Source organism: Aethalodelphis obliquidens, unplaced genomic scaffold (genome assembly GCF_003676395.1).
Source record: "Aethalodelphis obliquidens isolate GAN/ISIS:26980383/991018 unplaced genomic scaffold, ASM367639v1 scaffold8, whole genome shotgun sequence".
NCBI lineage: Eukaryota > Metazoa > Chordata > Mammalia > Artiodactyla > Delphinidae > Aethalodelphis > Aethalodelphis obliquidens.
Window position 1 is genome coordinate 1,816,840 of NW_020837952.1, and position 23,726 is coordinate 1,840,565.

General features: G+C 37.0%; 1 protein-coding gene across 2 annotated transcripts in view; it reads left to right on the forward strand.

Moving 5' to 3' along the window:
- The window catches only part of SPATS2 (spermatogenesis associated serine rich 2), a 136,268-nt gene that overhangs the window by 93,033 nt on the left and 19,509 nt on the right, over positions 1-23,726 (forward strand). For both annotated transcript variants that reach the window (XM_027106174.1, XM_027106173.1), the window contains exons 3-8: positions 990-1,069; positions 4,692-4,800; positions 5,933-5,982; positions 17,679-17,940; positions 19,158-19,337; positions 22,039-22,174. In XM_027106174.1, the coding sequence (XP_026961975.1) occupies positions 990-1,069; positions 4,692-4,800; positions 5,933-5,982; positions 17,679-17,940; positions 19,158-19,337; positions 22,039-22,174 (817 nt within the window). The remainder of the gene's footprint in view (positions 1-989; positions 1,070-4,691; positions 4,801-5,932; positions 5,983-17,678; positions 17,941-19,157; positions 19,338-22,038; positions 22,175-23,726) is intronic.

The following is a 23,726-nucleotide window of genomic DNA, read 5'->3' on the forward strand; positions in this document are numbered from 1 at the left end:
GAATTTGGAGGGGAGAACACAAACATTCAGACCACAGCAACCCCTTTTCTCAAAATTTCCCCTTTTACTTGCTTTGTTGAAATTCTAACCCCCAAGCTACTCCCAAGTATGGTGCATGGATCTGCAATGTTGATACCGCTTGGGAGTAAAAACCTCAGGCCACACGCCAGACTCCTGAATCAGAACGTGCATTTTAACTGGAGATTTCCCCAGATGTTAAATATACACATCAGAATTTGAGAAGCACTCTAACCATGTCCTAGGATCGCATCTCATTAGATTAAAACAAAGTTGTCAAGTGTTAAAGCTGAGGTAATTTGTTGATCATATAGTCACGGGTAAAGAAACTGATTAAATTCATAGATAGCCTTCTTTATAAGTGCAGGGAAGCCAAACTCTTTTCTGTAATTACTTACATTGAACTAAGTTTTCCCATTTGTGCTGGTAATGTAAACTCAAGTACATTGCTTTATCAAGTATTATATTGGGAACACAAACAAATGTGTTCATGGAGTTCATAGTCTAAGAACATGGTGTGTGTGTGTTGCAGTCTGGAAGATGGAAAGTACTTTTATGTGTTGTTATTATTAATGCCACAGAAGCTCTCATTCTCACATTTTCATATTTGTTAGTATTAAACTTTACCTTGAGGAGCTATTTACTAGCTACTTTACTTTAGAGGGTCTTTTAAATTAACATAAGATAGTTAACAAAGATACCAAGGATTACTGGACAGTCTAATATAGGTGATGTACTTAGTGTTTTTCTCAAGCTGTGACAGTTTCTATTAAAATAAAATTAATTTTATAATTTTAATGCAAATGTAGTTATCAGTTATCTATATAATAGAATTTGCAAAATAACAACTAACTTCTTGTTAGCTGTCTATGGGAGAAAAGCAGCTAGTATTGGCCCTTCCATTTTATGGGATGGATTATGTGTTAGCTTTGGACCATGTTGAATATATTTTTTCCTTCTCATTGTTTCAGATTCATCAGGATTCATTTTTGATTTGCAGTCCAATACTGTACTGGCCCAGGGAGGAGTTTTTGAGAACATGAAAGAGAAGGTATGACTAGTTACTGTGGATAAGAAACTTGAATGTTTTGTTAAAATTTAGATACTAATAAAATCAATGGCTATACAAACTCATTAAGAAAGTGAAATTTTAAGAACAAAACTGTATGAATGCCACTGTATATCAGAGAGTAACCACCATGAAGGTTTTGAGGAATCAGAGCCTATACGTGCAATTTGCTTTGCATGTATACATATACATATATTTATTCTAAATTCTCTTGAAGACATCTTAATATTAATTAATTAATATTATAACAATATTTATATGGCTAAGTGTGTATCTCATTTAGCAACATTCTTTTTTTTTTTTTTTTTTTTTTTTGCGATACGCGGGCCTCTCATTGTTGTGGCCTCTCCCGTTGCGGAGCACAGGCTCCGGACTCGCAGGCTCCAGACGCGCAGGCTCAGCGGCCATGGCTCACGGGCCCAGCCACTCTGCAGCATGTGGGATCTTCCCAGACCGGGGCACGAACCCGTGTCCCCTGCATCGGCGGGCGGACTCTCAACCACTGCGCCACCAGGGAAACCCTAGCAACATTCTTTAAAGAACAATCTGAGTAGGATCTTCCCTTTTTTTTTTTTAAGACAACCCAATTTTTATTTTTTGATTTTTATTTATTTGGCCATGCCGGGTCTTAGTTGCAGCACGTGGGATCTTCGTTGCGGCACGTGGGGTCTTTTAGTTGCAGCATGCGGACTCTTAGTTGTGGGATGCAGACTCTTAGTTGCGGCATGCATGTGGGATCTAGTTCCCTGCCCAGGGATCGAACCCGGGCCCCCTGCATTGGGAGCATGGTGTCTTAACCACTGGACCACCAGGGAAGTCCCAGGATCTACCCTTTCACTTGAAGAGGATTTTTAAGTCCAGGAGACTTTAGAGCAAGAAGAGAAATAAATTTTCTAAGTAATATACCTTTGGAAGAAAAGGTTGTTTTTAGTAATATAACCCTTAATGAGCTATACTGAGAAAAACATCTAAAAAAAAAAGCTTTATGTGTGTTCTCTGTCTTATTTAAAAAGTATATTGTTGATTATGGAGTCATAGATATATATTGGTTCAGTAATATAAACACTTTCACATTTTAAGTTATCAGAATTTTACCTTTATCATTGAATCTGTTATTTTTGCCTGAAGCCCATTTTCTAGTGATCAGTGCTAAGTTTTTTGCTCATTTCAAAAATGTATATTACAAATTTGCCCTCTTTGTATTATAGATTATATACCTTCCCATTTGTGTGGTTTTAAACCTTATCATTGTTCAATTAAGCCTGAAACAAAAAAAGTATAGAATGATATGAAAACAAGTGTACTAAGAAAGACTTAGGTTCTAATACAGATTCTGCTAATTACTTGAACAAGATACTTTACTTCTCTTCGTCTATAAAAGGACTTCCTTTTCAAGCAGTATGGCTGACTAGATACCCTGAAAACATTTCTAATATACAATGCTTACAAATACAGAATGAAAAATAACATACATCATTTTAAATGCATAGATGGGGAATTCCCTGGTGGTCCAGTGGTTAGGACTCTGTGCTTTCATTGCAGAGGCCCTGGGTTTGATCCCTGGTCGGGGAGCTAAGATCCTGCAAGCCACATGGCACGCAAAAAAACCAAAACAACCCAAACCTTTTAATACTATATTTGAACTTTTATTATTATATATGAACTTATGTTGTAAGAAACAAAATTTCCTAGCTCTATCCACTGAAAGGACCTAGAAATAATGACTCCCTGGTAGCAATAAACACACCTAGCTCTTAGATCTTGGTTTCTAACTACCACTTTCTACCAAAAAGAATCAGGTCTTCTTGAAAAAATAACCAATTTCACATTGTGCAGTAAGACAAGAAATGAAAATTATAAGGATTAGAAAGGAAGAAAAAAAAACTGCCGTTATTTATAGACAATACTCTTGTCTACATAGAAGAACCAAGAAAGCATCAAATTATTAGGAATAATGAAGTCATCAAAATAGCTGGATATAAAATCGATATACAAAAATGAAAACAGAATATGCAATTATTATAAAGTATTTTTAATCTCAAAAGATATAAAATACCTTAAAATACCTTAGGAATAACTGACAAAATTGGAATTCCCTGTTTTAAAGGGAAATTTGGCATTTCTAATGAAATTGTAGATGCCCTACTGTTCAGGAATTCTACTAGTGGTTATATACAATAGAGGCATCCTCTCACTGTTCACAGAAGACCCTTTTGTTTTTTTTAACTAACAATTTGCTAAACATTGTCATAGGCACTGAGTATTCAGCAAGTAAGCATAAGCATAGGAATATTTATTATAACATTTTTCATAGTAACCAAACACTGGAAAGAACGTAAATGTCCATCAACAGGAGAATGAATAAATTGGCTATATTCATACAATGGAAATGCTATGTAGCCGTTAAAATAAATGAATAAGATGCATTTATCAACATGAAAAATAAATCTAAAAACATTGTTACATGAAAAAACAAATTGAATATAGACATGTACGATATGATAATATTTATGTAATGCAAAACAGTAATATGGATTACCTGTGGATACATACATACATCATAAAAGTACAAAAACATGTATCAAAATAACACCAAGTTCAAGGTAGAGATCTCTGTGGAGAGGAGGGAAATGGGGTTTAGGAGAGACTTCATGGGCACTTCAGTTGCATATATTTTATTTTATTAAACTGGCTGTCATATAGTGAGTGTTCATTATGTTTTATATACCTGAAACAGTTTATAATAATTTAAATTATCTTTAAGCATTATTATACAATTAAATGATATGAAGTAAACGTTTTGAAAAATGCTGTACAAAAATCTGTTATTGTTGGGCTTCCCTGGTGGCGCAGTGGTTGAGAGTCCGCCTGCCTATGCAGGGGACACGGGTTTGTGCCCCAGTCCGGGAGGATCCCACATGCCGCGGAGCAGCTAGGCCCGTGAGCCATGGCTGCTGAGCCTGCGCGTCCGGAGCCTGTGCTCCGCAACGGGAGAGGCCACAACAGTGAGAGGCCCGCGTACCGCAAAAAAAAAAAAAAATCTGTTATTGTTGGTGGTTCGTTAAACTTCCCACCTTTCTCTGTAGTTTGCTAAAAATGAGGAAATGTTGATGCTAAATTAATACCTGATACCTAAATTAAACCACCCTTTCTTGAAACAAAATCTGGCACAAATCTTTTTTAATTAATTAATTAGGTTGCACTGGGTCTTAGTTGCGGCATGCGGTCTCCTTAGTTGTGACATGCGAACTCTTAGTTGCAGCAAGCATGTGGGATCTAGTTCCCCGACCAGGGATCGAACCTGTGCCCCCTGCATTGGGAGCGTGGTGTCTTAACCACTGTGCCACCAGTGAAATCCCCTGGCACAAATCTGTTTCTAGAAATGTTCTGCTTTTCTAAGTTTTGAAATTAATTTTTATGTACTGTTATCACTCATCTATTAATCATTCCCAGTGAGTTGGTTGTATGTACTCACACTGACACTAAAGAGTGATATATCTTGTTAAAAATGAAATGGTACCCTTTCTGTTATTCTCTGTATGAGATCTCAGTTTCCAACTGACCTACTGATATTAGAATTAAATGAACTTGTCTTCTTTTCCAGATAAATGCAGTACGTGCAATAGTTCCCAATAAGAGTAACAATGAAATTATCCTGGTTTTGCAGCACTTTGATAATTGTGTGGACAAAACAGTACAAGCATTCATGGAAGGTAATCCTAGCTCAATATTTTTATAAGTTTGTATTTGTTCAAATAGAAGTTGCTTCAGCATTCTATAACATTCATTCGGCAATCTGGTGTTTCATAGATGATATAGCAGACGCCATGATAACATAACATACCATGCCATTTTTAAAGATATCTCTTAAAGCTCCCTATTTCAGCCCTAGAAGTAATTCGTTCATAAGCTATATAATACCTGGAATAAGAGACAAGCTGAGAAGACTCCATCATTTTATTCAGAACGTTCTCTAATGGTAGTTAAGAAGAAATTAGGTGGCCAGTGGTATAAGGGACTTGATTGGAGTTGGGTGTAATAAGAATTTAAGAAACAATGACAAAGTAGTGGTCCAGTAGCTCAGCCACAGATGGCAGATTCAGGGACTCAACATTCTTTTTCAGGCTCCAGTACCATTTAGTCTGGCTCTGGCAAGTGATTCAAATATATGGGTTTGAGTATCCTTATCTACCATACAAAAAATGGTAGGCTTAGCCAAGCCTTCTGATTTATAGAGTTGAGGAGTGTTTTACAAAATTCTTTCCACATAACTTGTTTGGGAAAAACTGCCTAAAGCTATCGCATCAGGGAACAGTGACAGCGACATCAGAATAGGTCTCCCCGTTTCTCTTTTTCTGAATTTACCAGTATAGAATAAACATGTCCAAATACTGTAAGGTTTTTCTTCGTCTTCATCTGTTTTCTTTATAATGTTAGTATTTGGGTCTAGGGTAGTATACAGTTCTCTCTGAAACAGTGTAGCTAAGGTGGTGTGTAATCTTCTGGAGGAGAGAGGATACCGTACTTGGGCTGAAACCAGTCATCTTTGTATTCGGTCAAAGATATATAAATAAAAGAATCTTTAAAATGGTCAGGCTACATTAGTCTCTTCTTGGAAGAACTTACTGAGGAAATTGAATGGAGAAGGGGAATCTAAATGGGTAGGTATTCTAAAAGGTAAGCATGACATGTTTATCTCATTACATTAGCTTAGAGACTTGAACCTTAACTTTTCCTATTGGGAACTTTGGAGATTTTCCAGCAGTTACAAAATTCGGGGACACTAATTCCTGCTTGAGCATGCATGTGGTAGGAGAAGAAATATGTAATTGGTTTCTCTTACAGGTAGTGCCAGTGAAGTACTCAAAGAATGGACAGTAACAGGCAAGAAAAAGGTAAAAATGAATTAAATTTAGAAGTGTGATATCAATATTTGTATTATAAAAAAATTTAAGCTCTGCCAAAATATTTGGAAGATTTACATATGCATCTTCAGCTTCCCTGGTTAAGAAAAGTTTTCTTCTATGACACTGAAACACAGCTATGTACATAGAATACCACACAATCTCCTCCACGTGATTTTGGGCAGGAAGCAGAATGACTCTGCCATGGTGCAATTGCAGAGGGTATTAATATTATTAATATTAGGCAGGGGTGAAACTAGAGAGCATGTCAAGGAAAGCAGAGGTCCTCTAGAGAAAGTGATCTAGTCCAGCGGTTTTCAACATAATTCATATCACAGGTCAGTTAAAATAGTTCAGCTTCTTAGGTCAGACCACTTGTGTTGTGATCCCTGATACTAATGAGCTTTGGCTTAAAGCCTAAAGAGGGGCTTTGCTACTATTAGCTATGCGGAGGGGTCTGATGGTCCAATTCAGGGAGGTAGAAGGCACTTGGGCCGTGGAGTCAGTCAGAACTGGATTTATATCCTTTTTCACTACTTACTGGCTTTATTTCCTGGGAATATTGTTTAACCTTAGTGTGCCTTATTTTGCTTATCTCTAAAATAGGAAAATAATATGAACAAATGCAAGTACTTAATACAGTGTCTAACATATTAGTTCTCCTTATCCACTTAAAACCAAAGTGCTTTCCCCAAAGGATACTAGCTGGCCTCAGAATGCTTCCCATAGCTCTTTACTCTAAATCTGGTTCCTTTAGGAAGTGCTTGAAGTGTGAATTTCAATCAAGTATCTCTATGAAATCTCTTTAGGGTCTATATTAGGTTAGTGCTGGAGTACTGGAATACTTTCTTGATGACTCCACATCACTTCATTAGGAGTTCTGTTAAGTATTGATTAAACCAGGCCTGACCCCAATGACCCTTGAGAATTTTTTCTAAGAAGAACTTAATACTACTACAGATTCCCCTGAAGCTCTCCATACCTGTAGCTTTGAGTATTTGCTTAACTTCTTCCCATTGCTTTCACCTAACGTGAGTGTGTGTTCTGGAGAACAGCAGCTTATTAATTTATTGGCCCAGGATAATAGGTTATTAGTGATGTGAGATATGCATGAAGCTGGAAAAGTATGTGTTGGAGACATAAATTTCTTAAAATTTGGAGAAAGAAAAATGGCTTCAGTTTGGCAGTCCCAAACGCCCAAATCTAGTTCAGTTAACTGCTGGGATTAGTTCAATAGGATGTAACCATGAACAGTTACTGGGACAGGTATTATATATATAGGACAGTGATATGAAAACTCAGCCAGTTCACATGGGAGAAAGTATTTAAGAGAAAGAGAGATGAGAGCTGTGGAGAGGAAAAAATTATATCTAGCGTTACATTAGTATTCCTGTTAGGGCCATGAAAGGGGTTTAGGGTAAAATTAATTCAGTCATGTCAGTCTAGCCTTAGAAATAGAATTAAGTATTTCTAGTAGAGCTGTGGTTTGACAAAATAAAAGGTAAAGGATTTTTGTTTTAATTTTAGTATTTGCATAGGTAATATATTCATGTGGCTCAAAATTCAAAGCTATAGAAGTGAATATACTGAAACATCTTTATCCCTGGGGATAGTTCCCAGCCATTTGGTTCCACACACCAGAGGCAAACTGTATTATCAATTTCTTATGTATCTTATGGGATATTTTATACGTATATATAAGCAAATATGCGTATATATTCTCCTCTTTGCTTGCTCCTTTTTCATGTAATATATCTTGGAGCTTATTCCATGTCAATATATAAAGAGCTTTCGTGGTTTTTTTATGAATGTATACTCATCCTACTGTTTAGATGTACCATAACTTACTTAACCGTTCCTTTATTGATCAACATTCGGGTTGTTTGCAACCCTTTGCTATTATTAACAATACTTCAGTGAATAACCTTGTACATATATCATTTTGCATGTGTTAGTATCACCTAGGATAAACTCCTAGAAGTGGAATTGCTGGGTCAAAGTGTATATGTATTTGTAATTTTGATAAGTATTACCAGATTGCTATAGAGAGAGTACCACTTTGCACTCCCACAAGTGATATATGAAAATGCCTGTTTCTTTATTCCCTCAACCCTACAGTGTTATGAAACATTTTGAACTTTGCTAATCCAGTAGCTGAAAAATGATATTATAGTGCAGTTTTTTTCCAAATGTTTTTTTACTGTGGTAAAATACACATAAAATTTGCCATCTTCACCATTCCAGATCTCTCGCTCTCCTTTTCTTTTTTGTTTTTGTTTTTGGCTTTTATTCTAAGTTAATATCTGGACTAATATGCCAACGAAGGGTTTATATTTTACTTCTTTTTTTAAAAAAATTGAGGTAACATACCGGATTGACATATACACACTACTATAAATAAAATAGATAACTAGTAAGAACCTACTGTATAGCACAGGGAACTCTACTCAATACTCTGTAATGACCTATATGGCAATAGAATCTAAAAATGAGTGGACATATGTATATGTATAACTGATTAACTTTGCTGTACAGCAGAAACGAACACAACTTTGTAAATCAACTATACTCCAATAAAAATTAATTTAAGAAAACTTGAGGGGGCTTCCCTGGTGGCGCAGTGGTTGAGAGTCCGCCTGCCGATGCAGGGGACACGGGTTCGTGCCCCGGTCCGGGAAGACCCCACATGCCACGGAGAGGCTGGACCCGTGAGCCATGGCTGCTCAGCCTGCGCATCCGGAGCCTGTGCTCCGCAACGGGAGGGGCCGCAACAGTGAGAGGCCCGCGTACCGCAAAAAAAAGCGAGGTATAATTGACACATAACATTATATTAGTTTGAGGCGTACAGTATAATGATTCACTATTTATATGTATTGTGAAATGATCACCACAATAAGTCTAGTCAACATTCAGCACCATAATGGTATCAAAAAAATTTTTTTTGTCATGATGAGAACTCTTAAGATCTACTCTTAGCATCTTTCAAATATTCATCTCCAGAACTTTCATTTTATAAAACTGAAACTCTATACTTATTAAAAAGTAAGTCTCATTCCCACCTCCCTTCTGCCCCTAGCAACCACCACTCTACTTTCTGTCTCTATAATTTTGACTACTTTAGATAACTCATATAAGTGAAATCATACAGTAATTGTCTTTTTGTGCCTAGCTTATTCAGTTAGCATAATGTTCTCAAGTTTCATCCATGTTGTAGCATATTAGAGAATTTCCTTCCTTTTAAAGGCTGAATAATATTCTATTGTATGTATGTATCATATTTTGTTTATCCATTCAACCATCAATGGACACTTGGGTTGCTTCCATGTTTTAGCTGTTGTGAATAAATGGACGTACAAATATGTCTTCGAGACCCTGTTTTCAGGTCTTTTGGGTATATAGCCCAAAACAGAATTGTTGGATCATATGATAATTCTAATTTTTTGAGGAACCACAGCAGCTGTACCATTTTATATACCTACCAGCAGCGCACAAGAGTCCCAGTTTATCAACAGCCTAACACTTGTTTTCTGTTTTTTCTGATAATAGCCTTTCTAATGAGTATGAGGAGATATCTCATTGTAGTTTTGATTTTCATTTCCTTATGATGAGTGACATTGAGCATTTTCATGAGTTTGACCATTTGTATATCTTCTTTGGAGAAATGTCTATTCAAGTCCTTTGCCTGTTTTTTAATCAGGTGGTTTTTGTTGTTGTGGTTGTTGAGTTTTAAGAGTTCTCTATATATTCTGGATATTAATCCCTTAGATATATGATTTGCAAATATTTTCTCACATTCTGTATGTTGCCTTTTTTCTCATGAAGTCCAATTTGTCTGTTTTTTTCTTTTGTTAACTGTGCCTTTGATGTCATATCCAAGAAATCATTGCCAAATCCAGTATTGTGAAGCTTTTGTCCTACATCATTTTCTTCTAACAGTTTTATTGTTTTAGGTCTTACATTTAAATGTTTGATCCATTTTGAGTTAATTTTTGTGTAATGTTTTAGGTAAAGGTCCAACTTTGTTCTTTTACACGTGGACATTCCAGTTTTCCCAGCATTATTTGTTGAAAAGACTGTCATTTTCCCATTGAGTGGTTTTGGCACCCTTGTCAAAAATCATTTGGGCATATATGTGAGAGTTTATTTCTGGGCTGTCTATTCTATTCCGTTGGTCTATATGTTTGTCTTTTTTTTTTTTTTCTTTTTTTAAGTTTTTTGGCCACGCTGTGCGGCATGTGGCATCTTAGTTCTCTGACCAGGGATCGAACTCGCTCCCCCTGCAGTGAAAGGGCAGAGTCTTAACCACTGGACCTCCAGGGAAGTCCCTATATGTCTGTCTTTATGCCAGTACTACACTGTTTTGATTATTGTAGCTTTGTAGTAAGTTTTGAAATCAAGTTGTGTAAGTCTTCCTGTTTTGTTCCTCTTTTTCTTTTCTTAAAAAATTTTTATTGAAATGTAGTTGATTTACAGTGTTGTGTTAATTTCAGGCATATAGCAAAGTGATTCAGTTATACACACACACACATATACTTTTTTAGATTCTTTTCAATTGTAGGTTATTACAAGATATTGAGTGTAGTTTCCTGTCCTTGTTGGTTATCTATTTTATATATAGTCGTGTATATATTTTAAGCCCAAACTTCTGATTTATCCCTCCCTGCTCCCCACACCTTTCCCCTTTGGTGACCGTAAGTTTGTTTTCTATGTCTGTGAGTCTGTTTCTGTTTCGTAAATAAGTTCATTTGTATCATTATTTTAGATTCCACATATAAGAAATATCATATGATATTTGTCCTTCTCTGTCTGACTTCACTTAGTATGATAATCTCTAGGTCTTCTTTTTCAAGATTGTTTTGGTCCCTTGATTCCATATGAGTTTTAAGATGGGTTTTTCTATTTCTACAAAAAATATCATTGGGATTTTGATATGGATTGCACTGAATTTGTAGATCACTTTGGGTAGTATTGACATTTTAATATTAAGTCTTCCAGTTCATGAACATGTAATGTGTTTCCATTTATTTATGTCTTCTTTAATTTCTGTCCACAGTGTTTTATAGTTTTCATTGTACAAGTCTTTCACTTCCTTGGGTTAACTTAATTCCTAAGTATTTTATTCATTTTGATGCTATTGTAAATTGATTTATTTTGTAATTTACTTTTTAGATTGTTAGTTCATGTATCAAAGTACAACTGATTTTTTTTTTTTGATTCTTTGGTCTCGCCCCCACTTCTTATTTTTATTTTTTAAATTTTTTTATTTTTAAATATTTATTTATTTATTCATTTATTTATTAGGCTGCATTGGGTCTTAGTTGTGGCATGCAGGATCTTCGTTGCAGCACATGGGATCTTTCACCGCGGAGCGTAGGCTCTTCATTGTGGTGTGCGGGCTTCTCTCTAGTTGTGGTGCGTGGGCTCCAGAGCGCGTGGGCTCAGTAGTTGCAGTGCGCAGGCTTAGTTGCCTCACAGCATGTAGGATCTTAGTTTCTTGACCAGGGGTTGAACCCACGTCCCCTGCATTGGAAGGCAGATTCTTAACCACTGGACCACGAGGGAAGTCCCCAGAAGTACAACTGATTCTTGTGTGTTGACATTGTATCCTGCTGCTTTGCTGAATTTATCTATTTGTTCTAACTGTGTATGTGTGTTTGTGTGTGTGTGTGTAATCTTTAGCGTTTTCTGCGTATAAGATCATATCATCTGCAAACATATTTTACTTTTTCCTTTCCCTCTTAGATGTCTTTTATTTCTTTTTCTTTCCTAATTGCCCTGGCTATAACTTTCAGTACTGTGTGGAATAGAAGTGGCAAAAGTGGGCATTCTTACCTTGTTCCTGATCTTTGAGGAAACGCTCTAGTCTTTGACCATTGTTCACTGTGGGTCTTCATATATGGCTTTTATTATGTTGAAGTAGTTTTCTTCTAATCCCCATTTTTTAGTGTTTTTATCATGAGAAGGTATTGAATTTTGTCACATATTTTTTCTGTATCAATTAAGATGATCATGTGGGGTTTTTTTCCCTTTATTCTGTTAATATGGTGTTTTACATTGATCGATTTCCTTAAGTTGAACCATTCTTGTGTTCAAGGAATAAATCCTACTTGGTCATGGTGTATAATCCTTTTAGTATGCTGCTGAATTTGGTTTGGTACTGTTTTGTTGAGAATTTTTGCATCAATGTTCATAAGGGATATTGCTTTTTTTTTTTGTGGTACGCAGGCCTCTCACTGTTGTGGCCTCTCCCGTTGCGGAGCACAGGCTCCAGACGTGCAGGCTCAGCGGCCATGGCTCACGGGCCTAGCTGCTGCGTGGCATGTGGGATCTTCCCGGACTGGGGCGTGAACCCGTGTCCCCTACATCGGCAGGCGGACTCTCAACCACCGCGCCACCAGGGAAGCCCAGGCATATTGCTTTGTAGTGTCTTTGTCTGGCTAAGTCTCAGGGTAATGCTGGCCTCATAGAAAGAGTTAGATAATGTTCCCTTCTCTTCAGCCATTTTTTGTTTTGTTTTGTTTTTGTTTTTTAAAGTTTGACAAGCATAAGTGTTTGGTAGAATTCACTAGTGAAGCCATTGGGTCCAGCACTTTTCTTTGTCAGGAAATTTTTGATTACTGATTCAATCTCCTTACTAGTTAGATTTTCTATTTCTTCATGATTTAGTATTGGTAGGTTTTGTGTTTCTAGGAATTTAAACATTTCATCTAGGTTACACAATTTGTTGGTATACAATTGTTCATAGTATTTTCTTGTAATCCTTTTTATTTCTATAGAATTGGTAGTAATGTACCCACTTCCATTTCTTATTTTAATAATTTGAATCTTCCTCTTTTTTTCTTAGTCCATCTAGCTAAATGTTTGTCAATTTTGTTGATCTTTTCAAAGAACCAGCTTTTGCTTTTATTGATTTTCTCTACTTTTCTGTTCTCTATTTCATTTATCTCTGCTCTAATCTTTATTATTTTCTTCCTTCTGCTAGCTTTGGGTTTACTTTGTTCTTTTTATTTATTTTTTTCCTTGTTCCTTAAGTTGTAAAGCTAGGTTGTTAATTTGAGATCTTAGTTTTTTTGTTGTTGTTTATTTTTTATTTTATTATTATTATTTTTTTGAGATCTTAGTTTTTAATGTAAGCATTTGTAAATTTCTTCCTTAGCACCGCTTGTAAGTTTTGGTATATTGTATTTTCATTTTCACTTATCTCTAAGTATTTTCTAATTGCCCTTGTTATTTCTTCTTTGATCCAGTCATTGTTTTAAAATGTGTTGTTTAATTTTCACTGTATCGTAGATTTTCAAGCTTTCCTTCTGTTATTGATTTCTAAATTTATCTCATTGTGGTCAGAGAAGACACTTTGTATGATACCTATCTTTTAAAATCTGTTGAGACTTCATTTGTGCCCCAGCATATCATCTATCCTGGAAGATGTCACATGTGCACTTGCGAAGAATATGTATTCTATTGTTGTTAGGTAGAGTGTTCTGTATATGTCTGTTAGATCTATTGGGTCTGTTGCATTCTTTAAATCCTTTATTTCTTTACTTATCTTCTGTCTAGTTATTCTGTCCATTACTGTGAGTAGGGTATTGAAGTCTCCAAGTATTATTGTAGAACTATTTCTTCCTTCAATTCTGTCAGTTCTTGCTCCATATATATAATTTTTTTAAGATTTATTTATTTATTTATTTGCTTACTTATTTTTGGCTGCATCAGGTCTTAGTTGCGGCATGTGAGATCTTTGTTGAGGCATGCAGGGTCTTTCATTATGGCGCGCAGGCTTCTCTCTAGTTGTGGCGTGTGGGTTTTCTCTTCTCTAGTTGTGGCATGCAGGCTGGGTGGGTGGGCTCTGTAGTTGTGGCATGCGGGTTCCAGAGCACATGGGTTCTGTAGTTTGCAGCACGCAGGCTCTCTAGTTGAGGCGCACAGGCTCAGTATTTGTGGCTTATGGGCTTAGTGGCCCCCTGGCATGTGGGATCTTAGTTCTCTGACCAGGGATTGAACCCGCGTCCCCTGCATTGCAAGGCAGATTCTTTACCACTAGACCACCAGGGAAGTCCTTGCTCCATATATTTTGATGGTCTCGGTCTGTCAGGTGCATAAATGTTTCTAATTATTAAATCTTCTTTCTGTATTGAACTTTTTATTAATGTGTAATGTCCTTCTTTGTCTCTTGTAAGCTTTTTTTATTTAAAGTCTGTTTTTGTCTGATGTTAGTCCAGCCATCCCTGCTCTCTTTTGGTTGCTATTTGCATGGAATATATTTTTCCATTCTTTCACTTTCAATCTATTTGTGATTTTGAATATAAAGTGAGTCTCTTGTAGGCAGCCTATAGTTAGATAGTGTGTTTTTATCCATTCTGCCATTCTCAGTCTTTCAATTATAGAGTTTAATCCATTTGCATTTAAAGTAATGACTGATAAGGAGGGACTTCTTTCATTGTGCTGTTTGTTTTCAATGATTTTAGATTTTTTGTCCCCCATTTTCTACATTACTGTATTTTTGTGTGTTTAATCAGTTTTTTGTAGTGAAATGGTTAAATTCCTGTCTCGTTTCCTTTTGTGTATAAGCTGTAGCTATTTTCTTTATGGTTACCATGGGGACTCCATTTAACATCCTAAAGTTATAACACTCTAATTGAATTTATACCAACTTAACTTCAATAACATACAAAATTTTTGCTCCTTTACAGCTCCATCCCCACCCTTTTTGGTTGTTGATGTCACAAAATTACATCTTTATACATTGTGTGCCCAAAAATATAAACTAATAATTCTTTTAAATGCATTAGTCTCTTAAATTATGTAGAGAACAAGATCTGGAGTTACAAACCAAAGTTGCAGTAATATTAGGTTTTAAACTGATAGTTGGTTGTTTTTTTTTAATGTATTAGTCTTTTAAAATCATGTAGAAAACAAAAAGTACAGTTACAAAACATTGTTACAATAATACTAGCTTTTGTAATTGCTCATGTATTTTACCTTTATCAAGTTCTTTATTTCTCCATATGCCTTCAAATTACCATCTAGTGTTCTTTCATTTCATGTTACAGGACTCCCTTGAGCATTTCCAGCAGGGCAGGTCTGGTGGTTATGAACTCCCTCAGCTTTTGTTTATCTGGGAATGTCTTAATTTACCCCTCAGTTTTGAAAGACGGTTTTGCCACATATAGGATTCTGGGTTGACAGGTGTTTTTTTTTTAGCGCTTTGATTATATCTGCCTTCTTGCCTCCAAAGTTTCTGATGAGAAATCTGCTCATAATCTCACTGATGATCTCTTGTGTGTGACAAGTAGCTTCTCTATTGCTTTCAAGATTCTCTATCTTTTTTTTTTTTTTTTGCAGTATGTGGGCCCCCCACCGCTGCGGCCTTTCCCGTCGCGGAGCACAGGCTCCGGACACGCAGGCCCAGCGGCCACGGCCCACGGGGCCCAGCCGCTCCGCGGCATGCGGGCTCCTCCCAGACCGGGGCACGAACCCGCGTCCCCTGCATCGGCAGGCGGACTCCCAACCACTGCACCACCAGGGAAGCCCAAGATTCTCTATCTTTTGAAAGTTTGATTACAATGTGTCTCACTGTCTCTTGGAGTTCATTAAGCTTCTTGGATGCTTACAGTCATGTCTTTCACCAGATATGGAAAGTTTTCAGCCATTATTTCTTCAAACATTCTTCCCTTTCCCTCCTCCCCTTCTCCAGTTTACACGATGCTATGTTGGTTTGCTTGATAGAGCCCCACAGGTCCCTTAGGCTCTGTTCACTTTTCTTCAGTCTCTTCTTTCTCATCCTCAGACTCAATAATTTCAATTGTGCTATCTTCAAATTCCCTGATTCTTTCTTCTGCCTTTGAATAATCCCTTTAGTGATTTTTTAAAAATTTAAGTTATCATACTCTTCAGCTCCAGAATTTCTCTTTTGATTTCTTTTTAGGTTTTCTAATATTTCCATTTTGTTCATACTTTGTTTTCTTGACTTTTCCCACATCTTCCTTTTTCTCTGAGCATCTTTAAGACTGTTGTTTTAAAGTCTTTAAATTAAAAACAAAAACAAAACAAAAAATGCACTAGGCATTTGAGGGAAAAAAAATTCTCATTACAGAAACTGCTAGCTTAGGAACATATTACGAATCCAAGTTTACATAATTAAAGTGAATCTTTGGATGAAAAAATAAATAAATTCTTTAATATACCTCCCAACAGGTCTTTTTTAGGGAAAGTTTCTGTTGATTTATTTTTTAATTTTATTTATTTATTTTTTTTGCGGTACGCGGGCCTCTCACTGTTGTGGCCTCTCCCGTTGCGGAGCACAGGCTCCAGATGCGCAGGCTCAGCGGCCATGGCTTACGGGCCCAGCCGCTCTGCGGCATGTGGGATCTTCCCAGACTGGGGCACGAACCTGTGTCCCCTGCATCGGCAGGCGGACTCTCAACCACTGCGCCACCAGGGAAGCCCTGTTGATTTATTTTTTTCCTTTGTATTGGCCACACTTGCTTGTTTCTTTGTGTGCCTTGTGATTTTTTTGTTGAAAACTAGACATTTGAATCTAATAATTTGATCACTCTGGAAATCAGATTCTCCCCCTTTCTCCAGATTTGCTGGGTTTTGTTATTATTATATTTTTAAATTGTTGTAAGCTGTCTCTGAACCAAGGGTCAGCCTAAGGTGTAAACTTAAGGTCTTCTCAGGTCTTTTCTAAGCCTTTCCCTGGGCATGCATTGGTTACTTTGAAATTTTTTCTATATATGAAGTTGTTTTTGAACGTCCTAGTCTTTGATGTCCGGCTCCCAAAAGGGAATAAAGAAAAATGAAGTGGGGAGGAAGGGGACCACCCCTTTAATTCCCCTGAAGGTCACTTCAGCCAGAGGGGGAGGGGCTTGCAACAGTGGGAGGAGGTACAACAACAGTGGTTGCCTACCTCTTTGTCTCTACCTTTGTAATCAAAAGCAGCAGTCAGTGATCACAACACAGATCCCAGATATTTGAAGGAGGGGTTCCTTTTTGACTACCCTCGCTTCAGCAAGCTACGTGCCAGCTGTTCCAAGAACAGGTGCACAGCTGCCTGTTCCCTAGCTGGGGGTGGGAGGGTGAGTATCTGCTACTGAGCTCAGAACTGAAATTGCCTGAAATTAACCACAATTTACCATCCAAGTCTTCTCCTGGAAATTATAAGCCTTCAATAGACTCCAGAGTTCCAAAATAGTTAGACAGATTCTGCCAGTGTAATTGTTGTCTAGGTGGGGAGACAGATTTCTGATGCAGCATCCTCTGCAGTGCAGATTTAATTTGTCTTTATTAGACTGAAGTTTCACTTCATTCCACATGTTTATATCCTACACCACTTTTTCTGTCGGGTTATTGTTTTGTTTGTTTTTTGTTAGAGCTCTGTCTTTATATTTAGCTCTTTGTATATATTACACATTTTTTTCCACATTTTTTAATTTATCTTTTGATCTTTCTTATGGTGGGTTTTGCCATGCTTTAATATTTTATTTTTATGTGTCTGAGTTTATCCAAAGTATCTTACATAGTTATGTTAGTCAGTACTTGAACATATACAAAAATGTGTTCAGTTTCTGGAAGAGCAAATGAGAAGTTGGTAACATTGGTTGCCTTTGGGTAGCTGGAGTTACCTCTCTGGATTGTGGGGGGTGTTCTTTTTCTTTTCTTTTTTTCAAATCTTTAATAACCATTAGAACAAAAAGAAGAAAAGCAAACCAAAACCTGCAGCCGAACCAAGTAACAGTATCCCAGATTCCAATAAACTGGTTTCCATTCAAGAGGAACAGTCTGCGCCTTCCTCAGAGAAAGGTGGTATTAATGGTTACCATGTCAACGGTGCCATCAATGATACTGAATCTGTGGACTCACTCAGTGAAGGTATGGAGGCACTTTCAATAGATGCCAGAGAATTGGAGGATCCTGAGTCTGCCACACAAGATATGCTGGATAGAACAGGTGAGTATATTAACAACAGGTCTTTGAAAAGTTCCATTCTATTGAAAAATACAGGGGCTTCCTGGTTGAGAAACCAATCAATAAATTAAATCTAGTTAGTCTTTTACTTTTTAGTTTTGTTACCTCTCATGTGAAAGAGTCACATTTTGTAATTATCAAAGGCCTAGAAAAATATAATTCTTGTTCCATTGTCTCATATTTTAATTTTAGTCTAAATCAGCCTTATGGAAATCTTCTAATTTAATAGTCCCGTAGTACTTAGAGATTACAGAACATGACCTTAAGGTGTTTTTTTAATTTCATACTTATTACGGAAAATGATGATGATGAGTTGATATTGATATTATTATTCTAAAACCCAACGCAATGAGGAATATATAAGCATAACTGTAATCCCATGGCTTTCATTAGAAGTAGACTGTTGGTTTTTTTAGTCCCACATTTGTTTTTTAGTAAAGAATTAAGGTTAGTTTTATTTGTAAATTCAGGTATCTTGTACATTTTGTTTCATTAACCATTTTGATGAGTGCTGGGAAGATACTGGGAATATATTTTTTTAAGATAGGCTTTTTAATTACTTGTTTGTTAATCCAGTTCTACTTGCTCTGTTGCTGCTGGCTTTATAAATGTAATGCCAATTTTAAAATTATGCTGTACTTTTCAGATGTTCTTTTATTGATTAGTTCACATGCACACACACACAAAGACTTAGAGAAAAACATAGCACCTCAAACAAACCAAAGATAGTCAATGGCTTTCATTTTTTTCTGAACTAGCTTTCCTCTCATTTCCTAACGCTTTGCCCTTTCTATTCCCTAAAGCTTTTAAAACTCTTCTTTCCCTGGGACAGTGTAAAAATCTTTTCCTCGACATAACTTACAGAAGCTTGTCAGAAGGTGGTGATATTGACTCTCTTCACTTCCTTGTGCCCAGAACTACAAGGAAGTTACCCAGGTACAGGGAATGAGCTAGCCTGTCTGGAGATGGGTTCACAAAGCACCCTCCTCTTCAGTTAGGATGCCTTTTAGGGCTAAGCCAGATAATACTCATAGCCTCACTGACTCTGCTCTTTGTTCTATTTTGTCAGTTGATTCTGTTCACAACCTTTAAAGAGGCATCGGTTTGGCGCATTTTTACCTTTTTTCTTTGTGTATATTTTAGACTGCTTGATTGACCCCTAAATTGTGCTCTAATATACTGGCCGCTTCCTTTGACAGGATCCATGCTGGAGAATGGTGTCTCTGATTTTGAGTCCAGGCCTTTGACTGTGCACTCTGCTCAGAATTCTCAACAGAATAGAAATGCTGCCAAATCTCTCTCAAGACCTGCCATAGGACCTCAGCTTTCAAATCTAGGAATGGAAGGTGTTCCACTCTCTTCCACCAACAAAAAGCTAGGTAAGTCAGAGGCCTTCCTTTGAGAGAAAACAATAAAATCTGTGTTTTTATCTCAAGAGGGCAAAGTATCTTTGTTCTCATAGGTAAGGTTTCAGAATGGGCAGCAGGTAATACTTTTTCTGTTTTCCAGGCAGTGTCTACCCACCCTTTCCCCGTTTTGTGTACACAGTTGGAGTCTGATAGTAGTTTAGATGCTGTACAGTCTTGCTACAATAATGGGGATCGTTTTTGTGAGTGAAAGTCAAGGATGCCAGGATGACTTTTCTGCTAACATTAACCTGTTTGTTTTATTTGCTTTACTGCAACATTTCTGTGCTATTTCCTTCACTTTTTTTTTTTTTTTTTTTTTTTTTTTTTTTTTTTTTTTTTTTTTTTTGCGGTATGCGGGCCTCTCACTGCTGTGGCCCCTCCCGCCGCGGAGCACAGGCTCCGGACGCGCAGGCCCAGCGGCCATGGCTCACGGGCCCAGCCGCTCCGCGGCACGTGGGATCCTCCCAGACCGGGGCACGAACCCGTCTCCCCTGCACCGGCAGGCGGACTCTCAACCACTGCGCCACCAGGGAAGCCCTTTCCTTCACTTTTATCTCCTGGTTGACTCAACAGTAGAAAGCTCTGCCATCTCTGAAATGACATTTTGAAGAAATATTTTAATTTCTCTTCACAACTTCATGCTCTTACTGATACCTGTAAGACTATAGCTTTAAACAAGGTCATTTTCTCTTAAGCATTTACTTAGCATTGACTGATGGTAGCCATTTGCTTTTCTTTTAAACTATAATAGTTATTTAAATAATCAGCCAATAATTAAACAGATTGAGATAATAGCCCTTCTGCCATACATCTAAGCATGGCAGTCCACTCACCTGAACGAATGAAACAGAGAAATGTAAAAGACACTTGTAACCTGTAGCTCTTTATTGAATTATTTATTCCACATGAGCCAAATTTAATTAGCGAGGCTCTCCTTTTTCATCTTTCTAATATAGTCCTCAACTTGGTGCAGAAAGGCAAGTCTGAGACTACAAAACTAAAGGCACAGGGCTTGAAAGCTTTTAGGTAGATTTTAAAGAAATCAAGTTGAGATGAGGAAGGATTTGAATAAAAAATTGAAAATCTGTATCTTGGCACATTATACATTTGTTAGATCAGTTATTCCAACTACCAGTTGTAATAATTTTGACATTGGTGAGTATAAAAAGGTTAACAGAACTCTCAGAAACTGGTTAAAATGTGTTGGGCAGGTAAATGTATTTCATCTTTATCTCCAGTGTTGGCTTACCCACATACAATGCTTCAAACTGTACTACCGAGAAAGAACTTTTATCAATTTTGTAACGTCTATGTGGTGAATTGTATTCCACTAAATCCTGTTATTTAGAGAGTTTTGAAAATTCGGTACCTACTGACATAGGTTTTCTTTTAGTTTTTTTCTCTCTGTGTTTCATTTCATTTTGGATAGTTTCTACAATTGACGTCTTCAAATTTATTAATCTTTTTTTCTTTAATAGTTTTTAATCTGCTGTTAATCCAATCCAGTGTAGTTTTCATCTCAGACATTGTGTGTTTTGGTTTTTTTTTTTCATCTCTAGAGGTTCAGTCGGGGTCTTTTTAAATGTCTTCTATGTCTCTCCTTAACGTGCTTAGGCTTTTCCTCTACCTTCTTGAACATGTGGTATCTGATTATATTAGCTCCTTTGATGTCCTATCTACTTGATTCTACATCTGTGTCATTTCTGCACCTGTTTCTATTCATTGATTTTTCTCTTCATTATGGATCAGTCATATTTTTCTGCCTCTAGTAATTTTTTATTGGATGCCAGACATTGTGAATTTCTCTTTGTTGATTGCTAGATATTTTTGTATTTCTTTAAATATTCTTGTGATTTATTCTGGGACTGTTACTTGGAAACAATCTGAAGCTTGCTTTTTTAAGCTTTGTTAGATGGAAATAGAGCAACCTTTAGTCTAGAGCTAATTACTGAGGCAGTACCCTTCTAAGTACTCTACCTGGTACCCCACTCTGGCTGGTATGAACATGAACTACTCCTGGTCTGGGTAAGCTCTGAGGATTATTCCCCCTGCTGCTTTCCAGTGGTTCTTTTACCCGAAACATCGGGTAGTTTCTGCACACCCATGCACTCAGAATCCTCTGTAGGTCTTTGTACAATTTTTTCATTTTTGTGTAGCTTTCTCCTCTCCAGTATTCTGCCCTGAGAATTCTAGCCACCTTGGTTGGCCTCACTGAATTCTCAACTCTGTCCCCTCAATTCAGGGAGACTTCCAGGCTCAGTTTCGGATTTCTCCTCCTTGCATTGCAGCCTGGAAACTCTCTTATGGCAGTAAGTTGGGGCAGTCACAGTCCTCACTTCTTTTGTGTCTGTTTTCTTCGCAGGGGGGTGGGGGGTAGTGGGTGAGAAGTACTCTGCCTATTGTTCATTGTCTGAAAACCACTGTTTCATATATTTTGTGTGTGTCTGAAGTTTTTTAAGACAGGAGGGTAAATCCGATTCCTATTACTCCATCTTGTCTATAATACTTACTTAAAAAAAAAAATCTATGAAAACATTAGTTTTTTGTTGAGGAGTGTGGCCATTTAGGAAGTATTCTTAGTCCATGTGACATTTGTTACGTTACATGCTTAGGTGTTCAGATCCAGCTTTCAAGTCACCTGTGCTCCTTTTTTTATTGGGGTTTTTTCAAGGTTCTAATATTGAAAAATCTGTGAAAGACCTCCAGCGCTGCACAGTGTCTCTTGCACGATATCGAGTTGTAGTTAAAGAAGAGATGGATGCTTCCATTAAGAAAATGAAACAAGCTTTTGCTGAATTGCAGAGCTGGTAAGTTAAGTTGGTTTTGATATCAGTAGCACAGAAATGATCGTTTAAAAAAGATGGTTAGTCATTCACCAAATTCTTTAATTCCAAACTCTTAACTACTTTACATAGTGGAGAAAGACTTAAAAATCCTGTGCTATGTTTAGCTTTCTGCTTCATTTTACTTGTGGTCACAGTGTGGGAATGAGTGGTAGAGAGAACTCATAATGCTTTAGGAATGGGCCTAAATTAATATTAACATTGTTCGGAAAGGGACAAATAATTAAAGAGTAGGTCATGCATCCTTACATTAGGGTCTGTCTTTTAAACGAGGAATCTGTAACCAATGACATGATGTTTTTGAACAAAGTTATAAAGTAGAAAAGATGTCTTTGTTTTCCTAATGCATCCCACCCTAATGGTCTCTTCTGTGCCCTATTATTAATCATTGATTTATTTTAATTTTGTGTTTTTTAAGCTTGTTTTTAAAAATTCTATCTTAAAATATATGTGTTCTGTAGGGGAAATAGGGTTTAGTAGTTAAAGAGGTTTGAAAATACTTAAATTTTTTTTTACTACTGGACTTCTTAATGCCTTTTCAGTGCTAATCTGCATTGTGAATTTACAATAGGGAGCTATTTATCGAATATATTTGATTATAGATTAGAGAATCTTTGGGAGGAGAAATATATTCTAATTTTTTTCTAGAACACTGAAGCTGTTTTAACTATTAGATAGTAAAGTGGTAACTAATTTTTAAACCATAACTCCTTTCGGGGGGGTATTTGCATTTTATAAGGGACTTTTTTGAAAATGGAAAAGACCTAAGGACCAAATTAAGTAAAATGATAGGAAGACAAGCAGCTAGGTTGATATTTGGGGATTTAAGACTGTCCATTCTGCTTACTTGTAAAACTTGCGTGGATCTGAAATGTGAGAGGAAGTTTTCATGAATAGGGAGGACCTACACCACTCTTCCTCCCAACCGTCCATCCGTTTTCTTGCCTGTCTATGGGCTGTTTCCTGAGGTCATATTCAGCCATGTCTCTGTTCACAAACTTAGTCTGGTCACTTCATGCCACAGCAGACAAAAGATAGAGGGAGTGTGGGTAGCCTCAGTCCTCCTGTTCTGTGGAATTGAAGAAGGGAGTGAATTAACAAAGATGTAGAATAAAGCCTCCAGAAAGTTGCTGACCACGGCTCTTATCATTTGCAAAGTGTAGAGTGGTCCACGAACCAAAAAGTACTTTTAGGATAGATAATTCATCTGCTAGTCTACCCATGCTTTGTCCTGAATCCCAAGTTTCCCCTTTCAGGTTTTACAGCTAGAAATTCAATGTCATATCTTCAGTTTTTCTTCTATACATTTTTGCTCTAGCCAGATTACTCGTCTCAAAACTTAACGTACACATTTCCTCTTCCATATACTAGTTAAGGCCATTTTTCCAGCCTAATAATGCTCTCCTATATTTTCTGCTTATCTAAATCCAACCAATTCTCCAAAATTCACCTTTAATAAACTAACTTCCCCTGGAAATTTTTCTAGGTAGCTGATTTCTCCTCTTCCTGACCCTCT